The sequence below is a fragment of the Triturus cristatus genome, chromosome 9 (assembly GCF_964204655.1).
Source record: "Triturus cristatus chromosome 9, aTriCri1.1, whole genome shotgun sequence".
NCBI classification, from domain to species: domain Eukaryota; kingdom Metazoa; phylum Chordata; class Amphibia; order Caudata; family Salamandridae; genus Triturus; species Triturus cristatus.
The window spans coordinates 992485019-992504347 of record NC_140592.1 but is presented as its reverse complement, the minus strand read 5'-3'; the positions used below and the strand labels follow the sequence as shown (position 1 = coordinate 992504347).

Below are 19329 nucleotides of genomic sequence, written 5' to 3'. Positions count from 1 at the left end.
ACAAATCCCCACTAACATTGCAATATACAAACATAGAATATATAAATTAATAAAGACAAGACACGACAAAACACAAAGCGCATAAGCATGACAAATACAATTTCTGACAAAAAACAAAGGGAACATAAGAAATACACAGACACTCAAGCAATATTCAAAATTCAATATATGTCTGATTCATCAAATCAGAATTATGTAACATTAATGATATGATGCATCAGACATATACTGAATTTTGAATATTGCTTAAGTGTGTCTGTGTATTTCTTATGTTCACTGTTTTTTGTCAGAAAGTGCCTTTGTCTTGCTTATGTGCTTTGTGTTTTTTCGTGTCTTGTCTTTATTAATTTATATATTCTATGTTTGTATATTGCAATGTCAGTGGGGCTTTGTGATGTTCTATTCTATGTGTATTGGTGTTTTTTTTATATGAATTGTATATGTATTATATAGAAGAAAAAGGATTTATAAATTTGGTACTCATGTTTGAATAATAAAATTTAAAAATCAATGGTTTGTTGAACAATTGTAATTCTATTTTGGACAGATTGCCTGTGACTAAATTATTGGCGTTGGAGAAGTGTTCTCAATTATGTTTTCTAAGAAACATTATACACAAATATATCACCCACAACACCTGGTTAGCCTGCGAGGAGGACTGTAGCTCACATGCGTATTTCCCTTGCCTATAACCTTTCATTTATATAAATGGGATAATGCACAATATCTGTACATTTTAAGTTTATTGCATGTTACAGAACAGTTTGAGGTCTACATACAGGTACATGACCGTGGGCAGACTGCCTTTATAAATGCACAGACCTTGAAGTATAGGTGCCTTACCTTATAATGTCCTCAGACAGGAATACATTACTCTACCAATATAGAGGACTCTTGTGGCCCATGGGTGTCCTATCCACGGGTGCTTCCTGTGTGCAGGCTCGGCCTGCCATAGCATTTGCATGTGCCGCTTATCGCGGAAGAGAATGAACCCCATGTGGCGCAGCTGGGTGGGCTGGTGTGTGAATTCCATCACTCTTGGTGTGTGCAGTAAGTATAGCAAGGAGAATGGCCAGCGTGCATGATGAGCACCAATCAGTATGCAGGTCTCTCCAGATTAGATTTATATAATGCAGCATTCGGGAGCAGATGGAATATTAACACAACAGCTAAATATATCTGGATTCTAAGATTCTCTATTGTTTCAATAATCCAAACTAAATGTGTACTTGGACCTGTGTTGTGGCATTGGAGTGACCAAGCAGTATCCTATAAAAGTGGATTGAGCAACTTCAGCCCATTTTATCAGTTTATCTAGGAAAATGGCTGACCCATTAGTCAAAGCTCACATCTGCTTTACTCTCAGTGTTCAAAGGATCAGGTATAGAGAAGGACAAGGCAGGTTTTCAATCAGTTTTACAAAAGCCATATTTAATGATAAAGCTTTGGACTTGATAGAATCTAGGGGAGAAATTTACCAACACTTTGCACAAAATGTTGTGTTGGGATTTACTTTCCAAGGCAAAACCTGATGTGCGTTGGAAAGTTGACCGAAGTGATACAAAGTAGCACTATCCACTACTTTGCATCAAGGGGCATTCGATGGGTGGTACATGGGCATTCTCATACAACCACCTACAGCCTTTGATGCAAATCCTGATCAACTTAGTACACAAAATTTGCTGTCAAACATTTATGTTTCCTTGAGGCAGGCGTAAGGTTTCAGAAACATTTTCTTTTCTCAAAACATTTCAAACTTTTCATGCGTGCTGCACATACAAGGTGGGAACAGTATTAAAGTATCGTTTTTGCACTGGAAGGATTTCCTTCCAGTACAACCCCCACACCTGTCAGAATGCGCAGAGTCTTGCACAATGGTTCAAGGGTGTCTGCATTGGGTGATGCCCACCAAAGGTGAGAAAATTGTCCCATATCTTAATAGATGTAGCGCAGTTTTTTCTCTCCCATTGACATAATGAAGCCCAGCAAGTTTGGCTGCTGCATTGCAATGTCCTAAAAGTGCTGAAAATGACCTTTGTTCTCCTCCAACGAGACCTCCAAATATCTTCTGCAGTTACCCACTCAAGGGTTAATTTATTTCAGCACCTTCGGCTAGCTTTTTGTGTTTTTGCCTGAAGATTACATATTTAGTTCGATCCGTGTTATTGACAGCTTATGAACAGCACTGTACTAACTCAACAAGGAGATCTTATCTGCATTTTGAAGAAAATTAAACTGTTGGCGCACTATTTTTGGAGAATTATATTGACTTTTCCTAAAGCACTGAATAACTCAGCAATATGCGAACTAAAAAGTAAGGTATCAACACACAACCCACCCCACAACCCTGCTTAAACATTGGTTTCTAGAAATACAGACCCTTCAAATCTAAGGTTTCCTAAGTTTTATCTCTACCCATTGGTAGTACAATTCGGTAATGAGTCATAGTGTCTTATAAATACGACCATAGGAATTGTGCCACTTTGCACCCATGGCGTTTTTTGCATAGATATGGATTTGTTGCAGTTTCAATATAATCCATCATCTGCACAATCTGCGGATTTGAACAAACAAAAATACTGTTTCTAGCTCAAACAGATCAAAAGTTACTAAAAACATGGGAACACCTTGAAGTGGAAGATCCCTCACAAAACTTGAATGGTTACCGTTCTGCTGCTTATTGTTGTATTTGGAAGTTAAACTGGTGCTAATGAGGCGAAACTTGTGCCCCGGCAGCGTTAGTATGTGTAAGAATGACAAACTAACATTCCACATTATGAGGCATTATTGCCTTTTCTTGCTTCATAATTTAGTCAGTGAAGCCACATAATTTGGTTTTCTCCTGCCCTTCTCCTGCCACATAATTCCACTGGCCCTGCTTATAAGGGATTCCACAATCTGCCATTTGAGTCATCAGAATCAAAGGCTGCACTAAAGTCAGTTATAAAACAGAACCTTTAGTTGTTACATGGGATGGAGTATCAGTGGTGAAGTCATTATTTTCTTTGCTGCATTTTGCTTGAAAGTCTCTTTGACAGCATGGTAGTAGGTTGCCTTTGGTCCAGTCTTCTAAGGCATGCAACAAGTGCAATGGCGAAACAGTGTGTCTCCACATCTAACCATACTGACAGACGTAATTTAAAGGACACTAAGACGTGTGGCCCAGGCGTCTAGGTTTTCACAAAAGAGAGATACTGGAATGGCTTTGGGGCCAGGAGCGCCATCATATCTAAAGCTGTTCGTCAGTTTCCACCCCTCATTGGAGCCAGTGTTTATTGTATATTTTCCTATCATATCAGGTCTCATACACTGATGATTTCCATCGGCTAAGACATATAACACTTTAGTGAGGTTGTCTCTTTTATTGTAAGCTGTACAGCTGGTTTTCTCACTCGTATCATTCTTGTTTTGAGAACCTTTGCACAGGGTTAAGATATATTGCCACTGAAAATCAGTGGCTTCTTTGTTGCTTTTAGATCATCTTTTTAAAACGAACTAAATTGGGTGTAAATTACCTTGTGCCATTTAAAACCATGTCTGGTGCCGGGTCTTTGTGGCTCAGTGGCACTGGCGTAACGAAAGTTGAGGCCCCCCCCCCTGCAAAGTACATGGAGGGGTCCCGCTCCGGAATGAATCCGGAGCTCTCAGGCCCGACTACTGTGCTCAGGGGCCCCCTGAAGCTCGACCCCACCCCCGCACCACGGGGGATGCGGGGCCTGTGTTACGCCCCTGCTCAATGGACTAATGTGTTCCCTGCAAAGGCCTGTGTTCAACCTCATGGTCACAGGCTCAAATCACTGCGAGTCCACTCAGCCTTTCATCCATCTGAGGTCGATAAAATGAGCACCATTGAGTTAGGTAACAATAAACACCATTCCGCCTATGGGTGAGCATGTGCTTTACAAATACAAGTTATGTGTTATCACCTTTCTGAATGATAATAATTAAAAGTGCACGGGAAGCATGGAAAGCTGAGTCTGTCACTCTGTGATGATAAACTGAGAACCCGCAGGTTGAGCAGATTCTTGGGAAAGAGGCAGCAAACTTTTTTAATTCATAAATTATCTTACCAGAAAATGGCTCACATCTACACCCTACTGGAATGTAATGTGCCAAAATCACTCTGAGAGTACTGTCAGAGCTGGGATTCCAGCATTTGAAGAGAACAGAGCACAGATGCTTTCTGAGAGCTCTGTGGATGTGCAATAATTCGTACTATATAGTTGTGCTTTGTGCAATTGAGTATACATGAGAATTGTTTTTGAGTTATGGCCACATTTATACTGTATATCAAGTATAATGGGGTTACCCAGTGACCCTCAGAACCTGGGTATCTGGTTTATACTGTGACATCAGGGTGCACTGTAAGGTATGGGTGCACTGTTACACCTAAAACTGTTGTACAAAGGGATATTGTGGGCGAACACTCCAGCTGTCTGAATGTGGTGACCAGTGTCTGAATCAAGGGCTCGCAGCTCTGCAGATGTCTCATGACTAGTGTATGCGAAGGGAGGCAGATAGAGTTATTTAACCACCTGTGGATTTCCAATTGCATTGTGGTGTTTGCTGGCTGCTAGGAAGCATTGCCAGGACAAATGAGAGGTCTGTGAAAAGTAACAAAATGCAACAAAAATGGGGATTAGAACAGCATTACTAGTGCATCCAATCAAGACCATGATATTGCACAATAAAACCCAAGTCCTATGTTGTGGACGCATTATGTGCCAGCCTTTACATTTATTTTTTGGGACATATAGGAATATTTGTGATCTATGTTAACTCCTAGGGAAAAAAAAACCCTCTTTTAAGGATGCTGGGTGAGAGTCTTGTGTCTTTAAAAGAGAACTTCTGTTCTAACCACCGTTGATATCTATTTGGGTAGCAAAAGACAACCATATTTTGGATGCTGCTGGCCCTTACAGCTACATTAATGATACCTTAACCCCTGTACTTTGTGCAAGAAGAGCCAAAGTCAATTCATGGTTCTCTGTAATAAGTGTCAATCAAATTATGGAAGAAAGGTAAGTCAGTTCAGAAATAATTTCTAATATGATATTCTTAACAAAGTGTCTGACATTTATTGCTTGGCTCCATTTAGGTTCTGTAATTGCTTCGGGTTTCTATAGTAGTAACATTACAGAAAGATGTACAGTTAACTTATCTTCATTGGAATACTACCACGTCTTTTCTGTGAGATGTTCCTCTTGGTTATAACTCACTTTCTTATCTCCTTAAATCCAATAAAGAATGTTGCCTCGGTATTTGTTAATGGTTCTCAGTCCGCTTACTTGCCTCTGCAGCGAGACACTAGACAGGGCTGTCCTTTATCTTCTCTCCTTTTTATTTTGACATTAGAACTATTTTTGATTGAGTTTAACTCTTTCCAAAATTCACTGGATTTATAATAAAAGATTGCCATATAAAACGTAATGCCTATGCAGATGACATTTTATTATTCATGTCATCTCCACAATTTTCCCTCTCAGCTTTTTTTAAGGAACTTAATATTTATTCACAAATCTCCAAAAATAAACTCAACATAACTACATCTGAGGTGTTGCCCCTTAATAAGTATTGTGTCAAAGATCCCTTGTATCAATCAACCAATGAAACAAAAGCTCTTTATTCGGTTACTGTAAAGAATAACCATAAAAGCACAGTACATTTGTCAAATAATTAAAACTCCATTTTGAAAAACGTAATCATGTCATAGCTACTTTTAACGCAGATTATGTACATAAATAAGGTTACATTATAATGGATTTATGAAAATTAAAAGCATTTTTTTAAAAAGCAATAGCAGTTTCATTTTCTAGGAATTGCAGTGCCAAAAATACCGGGCGACATTGTCTCAATCCAAGTTTTTTTAGTACAGGAATAATCCATCTCCTTCTCGGGATAAAATAACATTTACAGAGGAATAATATAAGTATAGTTGAATGTACAGAAACGCCGTCGCATGGGCATTTACATGATACTCTTGACCAGTCATTTAACTCAGGGAAACTTAAGGATCTTTATAAAATATTCAGTCTGAAGCGGGTTAACAAAAATCGGTCATAATCGCCAGTAATTAACAAAATATACGGTTGTATAGTTGGGGTCAACAGGGTAAGATGATGGGCTTGAACCGTTGGTTTATTCATTTCGGTTGTAGTTCTGATTTCACCCAAAAGGCATATGCAGCTAGGCTTTAAGGTCTTTCCTGGACACATTGCGCATAGTATGAGGGTCATTAAAATATTCTAAGTGTCCTAATTTGGATAAAAACATTTAAACATATTCTAGTCACTTTATTTGTTTGACCCCATCGATCCCCAGAGCATCTGTCAATATATGGCGATTAAAAACATTCTCATCTGCGGTCAAAATTCTGTGCCACAGGAGGACGGGCTGGATCTTAATCGTGTCCTCTAAATATGGCATACCCAGTTCCGAGTGACAGATATAATTTGAAGTACTATCCGGTACTGTCAAAAGGAACTTGAGAAACATATTTTCCGCAATCTGTAATGAGTTTACATCGGCATAACCCCAAATTCCAGCTCCATAGGTGGGTATTGCCACGCATTTTGCCATAGCAGTTCAACAGGTGGGCGTCTGCTTAGTTTTCTACTAAAATTTGATAATGCCGTTAATGACTCAATAAACAACAGCCTTCTGGCTTTAACTGCCTGGGTCCATGTTCCTGACCGATCAAATAAAATCCCTAGGTAGGAAGAAGATCCCTTGTATCGTCAGGTCTAGCCTGGAATTAATCACAGATTAAGGTATTAGGTACATGGTACTGTGGCTCAATTAGGGACACTCAAAGCAAATACTGTTGATTTACTGGAAAAAATCATATGCCGTACTGAGAAATGGTCCTAGTGGGACCAATAAGACACAATTAAAATTATGTTTTTACCCATTATAAATTTCTTCCTTGTGATGTTTCCAATAAAAATTCCCAAACACATTTTTACACAGATTTATAGTATTCACTTCAAATGCTTATGGAATGGGAAAAAGGCCCATGTGTCGCTCTGTAGTCTCTAACTTCCCAAGCATAATGGTAGTGTTAACTTACCTGATTTCATGCGGTATCATAAATCATTTAGTATTAAACAGATTTAAGGTCTTTCATTACCTCCCTCCCCTACAACCGACAAGTTATGGTCTTCTCTAGAACGCACATTGATTTTCCCATGTACATATATGCACATACTTTTTCTGTCTTCACACAAATTTTGGATGCTATCTACATTATTAAATGCCTGTACTTTGTTAAAACCATATGTGGTGAACACCTGTGCTAAACAGATTTGCCCTGTACTTAGTCTATAGATATCTGGGACAAAATGTGGTCATTACCACATTCTGTTGCGTGTTCGGCCAGCTTGATACAGGCCCTTGTTTTCTTTTATAATAGGATGTACATCACCCCATACAAACTATCCAACTTTGTCTTAGAAAGACAGCAGGCTTGCTGAAGCTGTGATAGTTTTGATAATTCATGTATGCATGTGTTTTTGCTTCGCCCAAAGTTATTGATTTCCACAAGATAGTATGGTCCAAGGTTAATGTTGTCACTAGGGTTTTATCACCTTTTTTCTTGCAGAATATATTTTTAGAGGGTGTAAATGTTATTTTGCCTCTGAATACATTGCTTGCAAAATTGGTTGATCTGTTAATAGCTATTGTGTTGCAGGTTAATACTTCTCATTTCAAAACAAAGGAAAAACTTTCTGTTTGGTGGAATCTAATGTGGCATAATCATAGATTAGATAAAAAAATCATTTGAATTAATTTTAATTAGCTATTAAGCGTGATCAGTTATGGTCACCAGTTACTATTTGTCTAAGTTACAATTTAACTTACTTACACAGTTTATATATATTGTTTGCAATGCCTGCTTGAGTTTTTTATATGTTTTCTAGGTAGATCATCCAAAATGTACTATTTACTATGTATTATATGCAAAAACCTAGATACATTCCTTCAATGTTTTCATTATTTCCTTCCTTTTTCCTCTTCTTCTTCTCTCTCTCTTATCCTTCTCTTCTTTCCTCTCTATTAAACAAAAAACGTACATATCTCATTTTTAGACATGATTGTGCTATTTTCTGCTTTAAAATATGTATCTTTGTATTGTTTGCTTCTTATAATTAGACTTCTTATTGTTATTCCTCAATTTCTATATATGGCAATTTTCTGTATTTTTGTTCTAATAAAACTGTTAAACTTAAAATAGGAATTTCCCTGAAATCTACTCTGTTTGCAACAATGATTTAATTCAAATGAAGAAGTCAGAAGCAGAAAAACCCAGAGTACAGTGGATAGAAGAAATGCAGCTGCTGACTTTTTACGAATTGACGTGTCAGCCACATCAATAGTCCACCATCACTTCCTCCTTCTGAGGCTAGAGGAGCTTTGCACCAAAGAAATAATGCCATATTGGGTATCCTCCAACCTCTTGGACAGGTCTAGTGTCATCTTACTGCTGCCTTTTACATCACCTTCTTTAAAACAATCTCTGACACACCAAAAGACTCAATGATTTTCTCTTACTTAACTTATCATACCTAAGTGGAGATCTGACTCCAGGAATTAAGCCCACTTTCAACAACATCGACTGAAGTAAGAAACTTTGGAGTGATCATGGACTCCAACCATTCCCTTGTCCCCTAAAGTTAATGAAATCACAAGCAGTGCTTTCAGCTCAATGCAAACTCATCAAATATTTGTCCTACATCTATGCTTTCCTCAGTAGATTCATGTCACTTCTACTATTGCCATGTCTCGTCTAGACTAGGCAAATAGATTGCATATAGAGATCTTTATCCTTTATCCTTTATCTTTTGCCACAGCCTCCAAGCAATTTCAGATTTCTAGCATTCAAGGCACTCTGCATTTCCTAAAGGGCCAGCCATGGCAAGGGAACATTTTCATTCAACAAATACCGCAAAGAAACTCACAGAACAAAGCCTTCCACTCCAGACAGGCACCCTGGTGAGTCTCCCACACCTCGCAAGAAATGTATTGACTCAGACGATGAAGGGTCCGATTCACCAGCAGAAACAAAACATTTGCCAACAAGGATGGCATGGATGCCAGAGAACTGAGCATTAGACCTACTCTAGAGCTGGAACTGAACCTCTTTCACAGACGGTAGGCAGAAGTGCATGCACAGCAGTCTCTCACTCTTCTTCGCTACACTACACATATGTGCACATCTACAAGCTTGCACAGACACAGCATAAGCAGTTCTAGAAATCATGTACAACACCAAGACACTTCCATAGGACACACTGCATTACCTCACCCTCCCTACCAAAACATCAATGCCTTATAAGCTTAAACTCCCTATCTCTTACTCATTGTCACACTATTACAAGGCAAGGTGCAGCAACATAGAACATAAGTGCATCTCTTTTTTTCACACACAACAAATTACCTCCCACATAAGCCAATCTACACATCAACACCCTTGCAAGCAAGCCAGGGCCACTGGAATTATGCGATTGTGGGGCCAAAGTGTTTTTTTTCATAATTATGGATTTGCTGCATGTGCCAAATAATACATCTTCTGCTGCATAATATGCAGATTTTAACAAACAAAAACAATTGTGTCTAGCTCCAACGGTTCAAAAGTTGCCCAAAATGCAGCAACACATGTTGTCATGCAGTGGAAAGCCATGTACAAGTCTGACTGGTCCCCTATGTTGTTTATTGCTATATGTAGGTGTTAAACTAGTACCAGTGAGGTGCAACCTATGCCTAGACAGTGTTAACAATTGTAAAACTGAAACAAAAATAAAAAAATATTATCACAAAATCCACTGCATTATGCCGCATAATTTGCCTTTTCTTCCTGTGTAATTCGGTCAACACTGCCATGTGGCCCTGCACCGACCTAGGGCAAAGGTGTAAGTAGCATATTACTGTCCGACGTATCAGCACTATGAATGGGGTGGGTAAAATTATGTTTTTTTTCCTTATGTTACATGCATAATTCTCAAATGAAAGGTTTCATGTGCATTATGTGTGAACAGTCGTTTGCATTAAAATTGTACGGGAGGTATCCCCTTGCATATAATACCGGTTCAAATACCCATCCAGGGCCTTATTTATGAAGGCCTGTGACACTTTTACGCTGCCGTTGTGTCACTTTTTGGGACTGTGCGGCGGCGTAAATAATGTGCCACGTTGTACCATATTTACAAAGTGACACATCTAAGCAGATGCGTCACTTTGTAAACCCCTGTGCTACATTATACCTGTTTCAGGTATAATGTATGCAGGGTGGACGTTCCCCCACAATAAAGGGTCGTAGAAGTGGAGTAGCGAAAGATATGAGATTTTACTGCAACACTTCTAGGACTCTACTGCGTCAATATCTTACGATGTCTCACAGCAGGCATAAGACTGATGCAGGCCCTTTCATATGGGGCTTGCCCCATTGGAAAGGACACATTGCTGGAGTTGCGTCTGTTTTCAGGCACACCCCAGCAATGTACTTCTTTTGCGCCTACAGATACATCAGAAAAACTGACATCTGTAACTCCATTGGACATGGTGCGCTGTAGATAAAATACGGCACGTCCATCCTGTCGCAAGGAGGACGCAGTAAAAACTGTTGCATCGTCGTTTTCACGCAGCGATGCGAGTTTTCATAAATGAGGCTCCAAGTTTCTAAGGTTGTGTGGTTGCAGCATACATTCACACACATTTATTTATTTTATTTATTTATTTTGAAGGTTTTATATAGCGCTAACATGACCACAGAGGGAATCAGAGCGCTTTACAGATTATGCAAAAGGACGAGTACATGGAACACACAAATAAACATCAAATCAACAGGTGCATATATTTAGAATGTCCAACATTCTCAAGAACATATCTTCTAGGGCACAGAGCAGCGTCAAAAGGTCCTAGAGTCAAGTGGGGAAGGAGGACTGAGGCAGATATTTTTTCATCAAGAGCTCTTTAACTTCTGATTTCAACAGGGCAGTGGAAGGGATCACCCTGACTTCGAGGGGGGTAAGAGAGTTCCGGATCCTTGGCGCAAATACCTGAAAATGATCGATTATAAGTCTTTTTTTTCTTGAATTTTTGTGGTTTGAGTAATAGGGTGCTGGTACTTCTAGAGGCTCTTGAACCACATGAGAGCTCCAATATTCTGCCTCTACAATTTCATCTCGAGCCAAGTCCCCTTACGCAATCAGATTTAGAATAAAGAAAAATAAAATTCCATTAAATACATATAGCATAAAAAACGGCGTATAGGCAGGATTAGATTTACAAAATAAATACTATGCAGAGCCCCTGCTATGAAGCTCCGAATATAAATGCAACTAAAATCCAAAATTGAAATAGTAACGCAGTCACAGACTCATCTTTGGGTCCATAGAACCAAATATGGGCCACTTTGTCACCTCTGCCAGTAAACTTCCTATTTCTCCCTCCCCTAATAAAATCTTAAACTGATTTATCAAGTAGAGAGTGCCTGGCGCATCTAACACACTGCGCACTCGCACATCATTCGTGGGAGGTCACAGGTGCCCCGAATTCCCAATGGTACACATTCGAATACCCAAGATTTGCTCTGGTCAGGGGCCTATGAACTGCCGAGATGGTAAAACTGCTGCAGTTAATATGCATTCACAGTGATACATTTTCATTGAATTCCCTCCAAATAATGATTCGAAATTCTCTTACCACGGACGCCCGTCACCAAGAGACAGCAGCCGAAGGCCCACAACCAGGATGCGAACGCCATGGCTCAGTGCGCAGAATCACCTCCGGACTCCAAAGTCGCGCGCACTGACGCCCTCATGTTCCGAATGAGTATTTATCAACAACCAGGGGCGCGGGTCGATGCCAGCGTCACAAGTGCCACCCCGCCATTATCTCAGAGGGCCGTAAATACACGAACAGGCTCCTTAATGATCCGATAGGCACCTGATCGTGTTATCAAGCGCTTCGAGTCAAAGTTCGCCTGCTGGCAGGCGCCCCAGGGAGGGTTCCAAAGGCGGCCATATTCACTGCAGGGCATGTTACATGTTGCGTTTTACAGACAAAGGCGGTTTCCTCCTATTGATCCCCCGTTTGTGCCAACTCCGCGGATTGTTCTGGAAAAACAGGGTTGTAGAGATAGAACAATAATGGAGAATTGATCCATTGACCTTTAGTGGGGCGATGCCGTGACACCGCTGCCAGGCTGGGAAGGCCGATAGTAGCGAACAGTTTTTAAAGAGCGTGGGAGCTAGCGTGAAAATGTCTGACATAAGGATATTTTCATCAAGGCTCAACTGAGAAGCTGATAATTCAGGAACACAAAAGCAAAACAGTAACCAAGTAGTGAGTAGGTGGGAAAATATTATTGGCATTTAATTTATTTAGCAAGTTGAGGCCACTAGAGTTGCGCCGAGGCGCTGTAACCTGACTAGGCTAGAGGCAGGAGTATTCCAGGAGTTCTAGTGGGCGTCCTGCCCCCCAACTAATCACAACATGAAGGCAAAGTTCAGGTCGTCGAGATTTCAAGTTCAAACACCTGACCATTTTTTAATTAAAGCAATAATATTAGTGAAGTGTAAAAATGCATTTGTATATTATGATTATGGTAGGATTCTCCCCTGATGATTGATTATTGGATCAATTATGCTTGCTTAGTCAAGGCTGAGCATAATTTTAATTACATTTAACAAGCAGGATTATAGCAATCCCAAGGAACGGGTGACAATATTTGTGTGAACCTTAGAAATTCTTACCAGGGGCGTGGTTTCAGGGACGGTGTTTGGGGTATGTCACTCCCCCAAATAAATGCATTCTTGGCTTGTTAGTTCGGCCTGGGGGTCCTGGGTCAAGTCTTCTATCCCCGTTTCTGCTTTTCTGAAACAAGAATGAAAGCCAAACCAGTGACCTTCGATTTAAAGCATGAGAGAGACAGAGAGAAAAACAGAAATACACATTCTGATGCTAAGTTTAAAAACGTGAAACCAAATAACCTGAAATCAATACTGGCTTCCCTGCTTGTCCAAATTGTGTGATCCTGGGCAGACTCCCTTTCCTTTATTATCACATATGTGCAAACTTTAAATACTTGAGTTCAGGATGTCCACTTTGCAATCACCTCTTATGGGGCATTTAATGGACTATAATGTTGCTCCATCTATAATTAGAATCTAGGTCTCGTTTAGGAATGACATATTTACTGATTTTCCTCTTAGTTCCCCAATGGCAATGTCGTCTGTAGCAATAAATGTTTCTAAAAGTTATCACTTTTAATAAATGTCTGTCTATTCAGTGATATAATGTGATGTACGAAGGTGAAACGCTTCCGCATGCTAAAGAAATACACTTTTTTTTTTAATTTAAAGAGATTGTATTATATGTTTACATTATGTTTGTTGCATGATATTCTAGCCAAACATTTAGGACGCCACATAGTAAGAGTAGATGTCCGCTGCTAGGATCCCCCCTACAGTATGTGGATTGCACACATGTGCGGAGAGCGACCCTGACCGCACCACCGTTTAAGAGGAATTGGTTTTGTATGGCGTCAACCTGAGCGAACCAAGGGCGCTGAATAGGATATGGGAAGTTTTGGAGGCGATACAAAATCCGGGGCAGCAACACCATCTTAAAGATGGCGAACGCCCATATAAGGAAAGGGGAAGAGAGGACCATATTGCCGTTTCGCCATTGAGACTCGCTAGCAACGGAGTGATATTATGTGACCAGGAGACTTTGGGGCATGGGGACACGAAAATGGCGAGATATTTAAAACCATCCGTCACCCGGGATAGCTGCGAAGACCAAGCATCGCGACCCTGATGACCGCACACTGGAAACAGCACAGATTTTGCAGGGTTCGTGTGTAAGTCTGTAGTTTCCCCGAACACCCTGAGAATTTTCAGTATAAGGGACCCAGAGAACCAGGGGTCCGTCATAAAAAATAGGACTTAGTCCACGTATAACGCTATACGGTCCGATCGCGTCTGAGACCAGTCAAAGCCACGGAGCACAGGATCACTTCTAACCCATGCTGCTAAGGGCTCAGCCGCAAGAGCGAACAATAGCGAGGACAGGGGGCAGCCCTGTTTAGTGCCTCTTTGGATATGGAAGGGGTGGGAGCGGTGCCCGGCGATGTGCACTGACGCCGTTGGGTCGGTGTAGAGCAGGCGCACATATGCAATGAAGCGCGGCCCAAAATTGATCACCTCGAGCAATTGGGAGAGGTACACCCAGCTCAGTGAGTCAAAAGCTTTGTCAATATCGACCAATAGCATGGCGGCCAGCCAACCCAGCACTGGGGCAGCTGCCATACATAGCGTTATGTACCCTTCGGATATTATGGGGGGGTGGCTCTTTGGGGCATGAATCCCGACTGATCGGGATGGATCAAATCTGAGACACATGCCCGTAGGTGTTCGGAAAGGACTTTCCCCAACAGTTTAGGCGCAAAGTTAATGAGGGAAATGGGGCGGTAAGTGGAGGGGTCGTCAGGAGGGCGGCCGGGCTGGAGGAATAACACTATTTCCGCATGTCGCCAATCCTGCGGCAATATGGTTAGGTCCTCAGCCTCCTGGATTGCCGCCAATAAATGGGGGCCTAAGAGGTGTATGTTCGGCCGCAGGGATTCCATAGGGAATCCATTAGGACCAGGGGCGCGCCCCGGGTGTATCGCATTGAGGGCACTAGTCAGTTTGTCTACTGTAATTGGGGCCTCCAATGTGTGACCGGCACAGCGTTGCCGGTCCAATGGCCCCATTGTGTCGTTCCCGTCGCCCCCCAGAAGGGTCACATCCTCAGGCAGATCTCTCCAGAAATCTTGTCAATGAAGGCCGTCCCTAGCGGGGGAGGGGTGTAGATGCTGCCTATAGTAACCTTTTCACCATAAAGCGTGGCCGTGACGAAAAGGAATTGGCCCGAGGATCTGTCCTATGCACTACGTGTTCGAACTGGACCCTGCAATGTATTAAAATGGCCACCCCCCGGGAACCCCTGGTTCACCCCGCATGATAAACATGATGAAAACCAAAGCGGGCTAGACAATGGGCTTTGGTGCCTAAGAGGTGGGTTTCTTTCAAAAGTAAGATATCAACCGCAAACCTCCTAGCTTGACGTAAGATAGAACCTCGTTTCACTTTATTCAGGAGGCCCCTGACATTCCACGAAACCACAGTAAAGTCCCCGAGAGGGGTTGCATCACCTAGCACCATTATCTCTCAGCTCGAAAAGAATAGCAGCAAAGATATCGAAATCTAGATGGTCTGTCTGCATATAACATAAAAAACAACAACCTAAAACTACATTCCCCTAATGTTCCACCACCCCCCACCCGACACTACAATAAACTAGGAGTATCTGTCGCGGTGTGAGGCACACCAGGCTCCCAACAGGGAAAACCCGAGCCCCCACACCAAAGGCACCCTACCCAACCAGAAAACTTGAGAACAAGAGGGGTACACAGAGTCTGTGGCCTAGCATCCACGCCCACCCAGAGGAAGATTCATACAGAGAGTCTTAATGAACAACAATCAATGTCAACTTGTGGTTGGCTGCCAGCGGTGCGCCAAAGAGTTCAGGAGGGCTGCTTCGGATTCATGGAGAGCCTGTCTGATCCGGAACCATGTTGTCTCTTGGATTTGGTCCCCCGTGGCCTATGACGCCGTGAACTGCGTGATGAGTCTGAATCCAGTAACGGCGGTGAACCTGACCGGAGTTGGGGGCGCTCGTCTGTCCAGGCAAAGACGGCCTACGGAGTGTCAAAGAAAAACGACTTGGAGTTGAAGATCACTCGTATCCTGGCAGGATATAGAAGCATATATTGTAGGTTCATGTCACGCAACTTGCGTTTCGCAGTGGTGAAGAACTGGCGCTGTTGCTGGACCAGGCGCGTATAAACAGTGAGTTTATTAACCTTTTCCTGGAGGGTGGAAACTGTATCTTCCACTGTCGAGACCCTCGTCTACGCCTCTGTGATGCGATCAGCAGCCTTACGGAGATCTTGAATGAGACCTCAGACCCTACTGCTCCGATCTTGGCATCCAGCATGTCTCTGTCACTGTTTATCGATGCTAGGAGGACCGTGCTGTCGGGTGTCAAGCTCGCCCCTTCACCGCCCGTGGAGCCCCCAGTGGGCGCGGTGAACTGGTCTAGGGTGCCCTGCTTGGGGCCAGCTGCGCTGGGTTTGTCCCTGTCCATTGTGGAGGAGGTCAAGGTTATTACGGCTGCGCAAGGAGTATGGACTGATGTCACAGGGTCGTATACGTGCCCAGGGAGGTGTTGCCACAGTGCAAGAGAAAATCCGTTAGAACGGGAAATGTCTCGACCAAAGGCTTCAGGACGGATGCTTCATAAGAGGGAGGGCCACTGGCCCGACAAGGTACGATCTGTCAGAGCTATCCACCGCACACTCACACCTCCATCGATAGGCACCGGCCCACAAAGGATCGCGCCACACCCTCTGCGAGGGCCACGAAGGGCGCACCAGGCATTCTCGACACATGGAGGGGCCACGAGCCATGCGGTGTTGCGTGCCTCGGCGTTAAAGCTCCCCACGGAGCGCCCCTCGCTGTAAAAAATGCCGGTCTAGTAGGACCCCCTCCAGGCTACCACCGGCTGAGCGCAGCGCACAGAGGATCCCAGGCAGGCCGAGGTTACTTTGTCCACACAGGTAGCAGCAGGGCCGCAGACACTGTCTTCTAGGCTCCCCCCGGGGTTTACTGGAGGACCCGGCAGCCCATGCCAGGTTATCAGGGAGCAGCGGAAAGGCCCTGGCCCAGGCCCGCCCGAATCCACAATGCTGCTTGCAGGTTGGGTCGGAGGAAGCACCGCTGGCATGTATGGATGGTATGGCCGTAGGCAGCAATGCGGAGGGCGTTGGGTCACAATGCGGACCAGCGCCGCCACGGAGTGCTCACTTCTGGGGGCTGCGGCCCATCCCAGGCTCTCACTGATGTGTCACTCGCTGAGGGCCGATTCCGGCTGTAAAACAGCAAGGCCGTGCACCATATGTGCCCATGGATCAGGTGGCCGGAAGACTTCGGAGTGCGGCCGGGGTGCCGAGAAGGAGACTCGGCCGGCGCCTGGCCGGTGTTCGCTCGCTGGTACCACTCCTTCCGCAGCTCAGCGGCATCCAGCAACAAGAAAATAAGGCCCCCTATACAGTCTGGGGCACCAGCCACGTCTGGGCAGGATTTTGGCAGGATTTCGGTAGGATTATGGTGTGGACGTGCGGAGCCCGATTAGGCTCCGTCCGCCATGATGGCTCTCCAAGCCACGCCCCCCACATTCACCATTTTGACAACTCTACCATCAAGGGTTCTCATGGCTCTTGTAGCAGAGACAAAGAAGAGTGCGTTCAGTGAAAATTCTTTTAAAATAAGTGATTTCAGGGCAGGGGCTCCACGCCACTGTTTTGCATGTGACCGTAGTCATGAGTTCCCCAGTGGGAGAACCAAGTACAGGTGGAGTAGGTAAGGCCTATATTTAGCAGGGCTACTGAATGGATGCAAATTTACTAGTTTTTGGAATTCACAAACATTGACAGTAGTAGGCTTGGAAAGCTGCACCAGTCTCATGTTTACTCGCATACTACTGGCAATCAAACACATAAAAGGTGATGGGAGGAACGCTTGCAAATAGTTTAACCAGTGACAATCGCTCGGAGTAGCATTCCAACTCATCATCTTTCGCCCACTGTGCCACTCTAGACACAGGGCCACCTAATGTAAATCAGTACTCACACTGTCCCTCATGGAAACAGTGCATCTCAAAACTGGTCATCTCACCCTTCCACCTCGCAGCCAGTTATTTTATTTGGGGAATTTGAGACTCACACCCCACAAATCTCACTGGCTAAACTATGCCCCAAATCTTTACACGGGATTCGAAGCGTTCTCCCAACTTCTGGGACAATATGGAGCAAACAGCACATTTTAAAGCTCAGTAGACCCAAAATATTGATTAAAAGTGGTAAGGGTTAAACAATGGTTCAAAGGTTCCCTCTCATAAGGAGTTATTGCTATTAACAGTAGCCGTTAAGCTGAAGGTGCACTTACCCAGTAGCACCACTCTAAATTGTACAGTGCTACAGACATCTTTATTTGGGGGTTGCAGGTTCTTTGCGAGCAACATTTAGAAAAAAGAGAGGCAAGGGACACATTTCCAAACAAACTGGCCTGTAACATTGGTGAAATGTGGACAGCTTTTAAAATGCAGTTTTAGTGGAGAGTTTTGTAATTCTGTAGCATTAGATAAGTAATAACGAATAATTAAGTAGTACTTAGAGAAATTTCACTTTGCAGTTTGATAGCCAACTTAATGATATCCATTTTATTGATCTGAGAAGCATAAAAGGCTGAGTCAGGTTCGGTTTCGATCATGTGGGCCGTCAGTTAAACACAAAGGGCCCGATTCACAGAACTAACTTAAGACAAAATCCTAAACTTACTACCATTTTGGTATTCACAGAAGGCACTTACTCATTTTGGTATTCACAGAAGGCACTTACTCATTTCGGTATTCACAGAAGTTAGGAGTCCTAACTTTAGGACTCCTAAATGCCTTCTGTGAATACCGAAAGTCTTAAAATTAGGATTTTTCTCAATTTAGTAGTCCTAAATTTAGGAGTCCTAACTTTAGGACTCCTAAATGCCTTCTGTGAATACCGGAAGCCTTAAAATTAGGATTTTTCTCAGTTTAGTAGTAGTATAGTTAGGACTCCTAACTTTAGGACTCCTAAATGCCTTCTGTGAATACCGAAAGTCTTAAAATTAGGATTTTTCTCAGTTTAGTAGTCCTAAATTTAGACTTAGGACTACTAAATTGAGAAAAATCCTAATTTTAAGACTTTTGGTATTCACAGAAGGCATTTAGGAGTCCTAAAGTTAGGAGTCCTAACTATACTACTACTAAACTGAGAAAAATCCTAATTTTAAGACTTTTGGTATTCACAGAAGGCATTTAGGAGTCCTAAAGTTAGGACTCCTAACTTCTGTGAATACCGAAATGAGTAAGTGCCTTCTGTGAATACCAAAATGAGTAAGTGCCTTCTGTGAATACCAAAATGGTAGTAAGTTTAGGATTTTGTCTTAAGTTAGTTCTGTGAATCGGGCCCAAAGAATGCTCTTTTCCTGATTCAGCTATTAATCTGATTTATCAATAACAGAGTTCTGTAAAATATATTTTATATCAGTCATCGTAGGAAAAATAGGACAGTCTGAATCTTACCATTTTCAACACTGTCGTCTCCTGCTTAAAAGTGAAGCTAGGGTGCCCTCTATTGGTTGTGTTCAGTACACTGCACCTGCTGTAATGTGTGCCCACACACGCAGGAGG

The 19329-nt window shown here is 42.8% G+C and overlaps 1 protein-coding gene across 1 annotated transcript in view; it reads right to left on the bottom strand.

Annotated features, from left to right (window-relative positions):
* The window catches only part of LOC146799170 (phospholipase B1, membrane-associated-like), a 176111-nt gene extending 164254 nt beyond the window's left edge, over window positions 1–11857 (bottom strand). The window contains exon 1 of the mRNA XM_085626591.1: window positions 11701–11857. Coding sequence (XP_085482717.1) covers window positions 11701–11761 — 61 coding nt within the window. The 5' untranslated portion in view covers window positions 11762–11857. The remainder of the gene's footprint in view (window positions 1–11700) is intronic.
* Between the last annotated feature and the right edge of the window lie 7472 nt (window positions 11858–19329).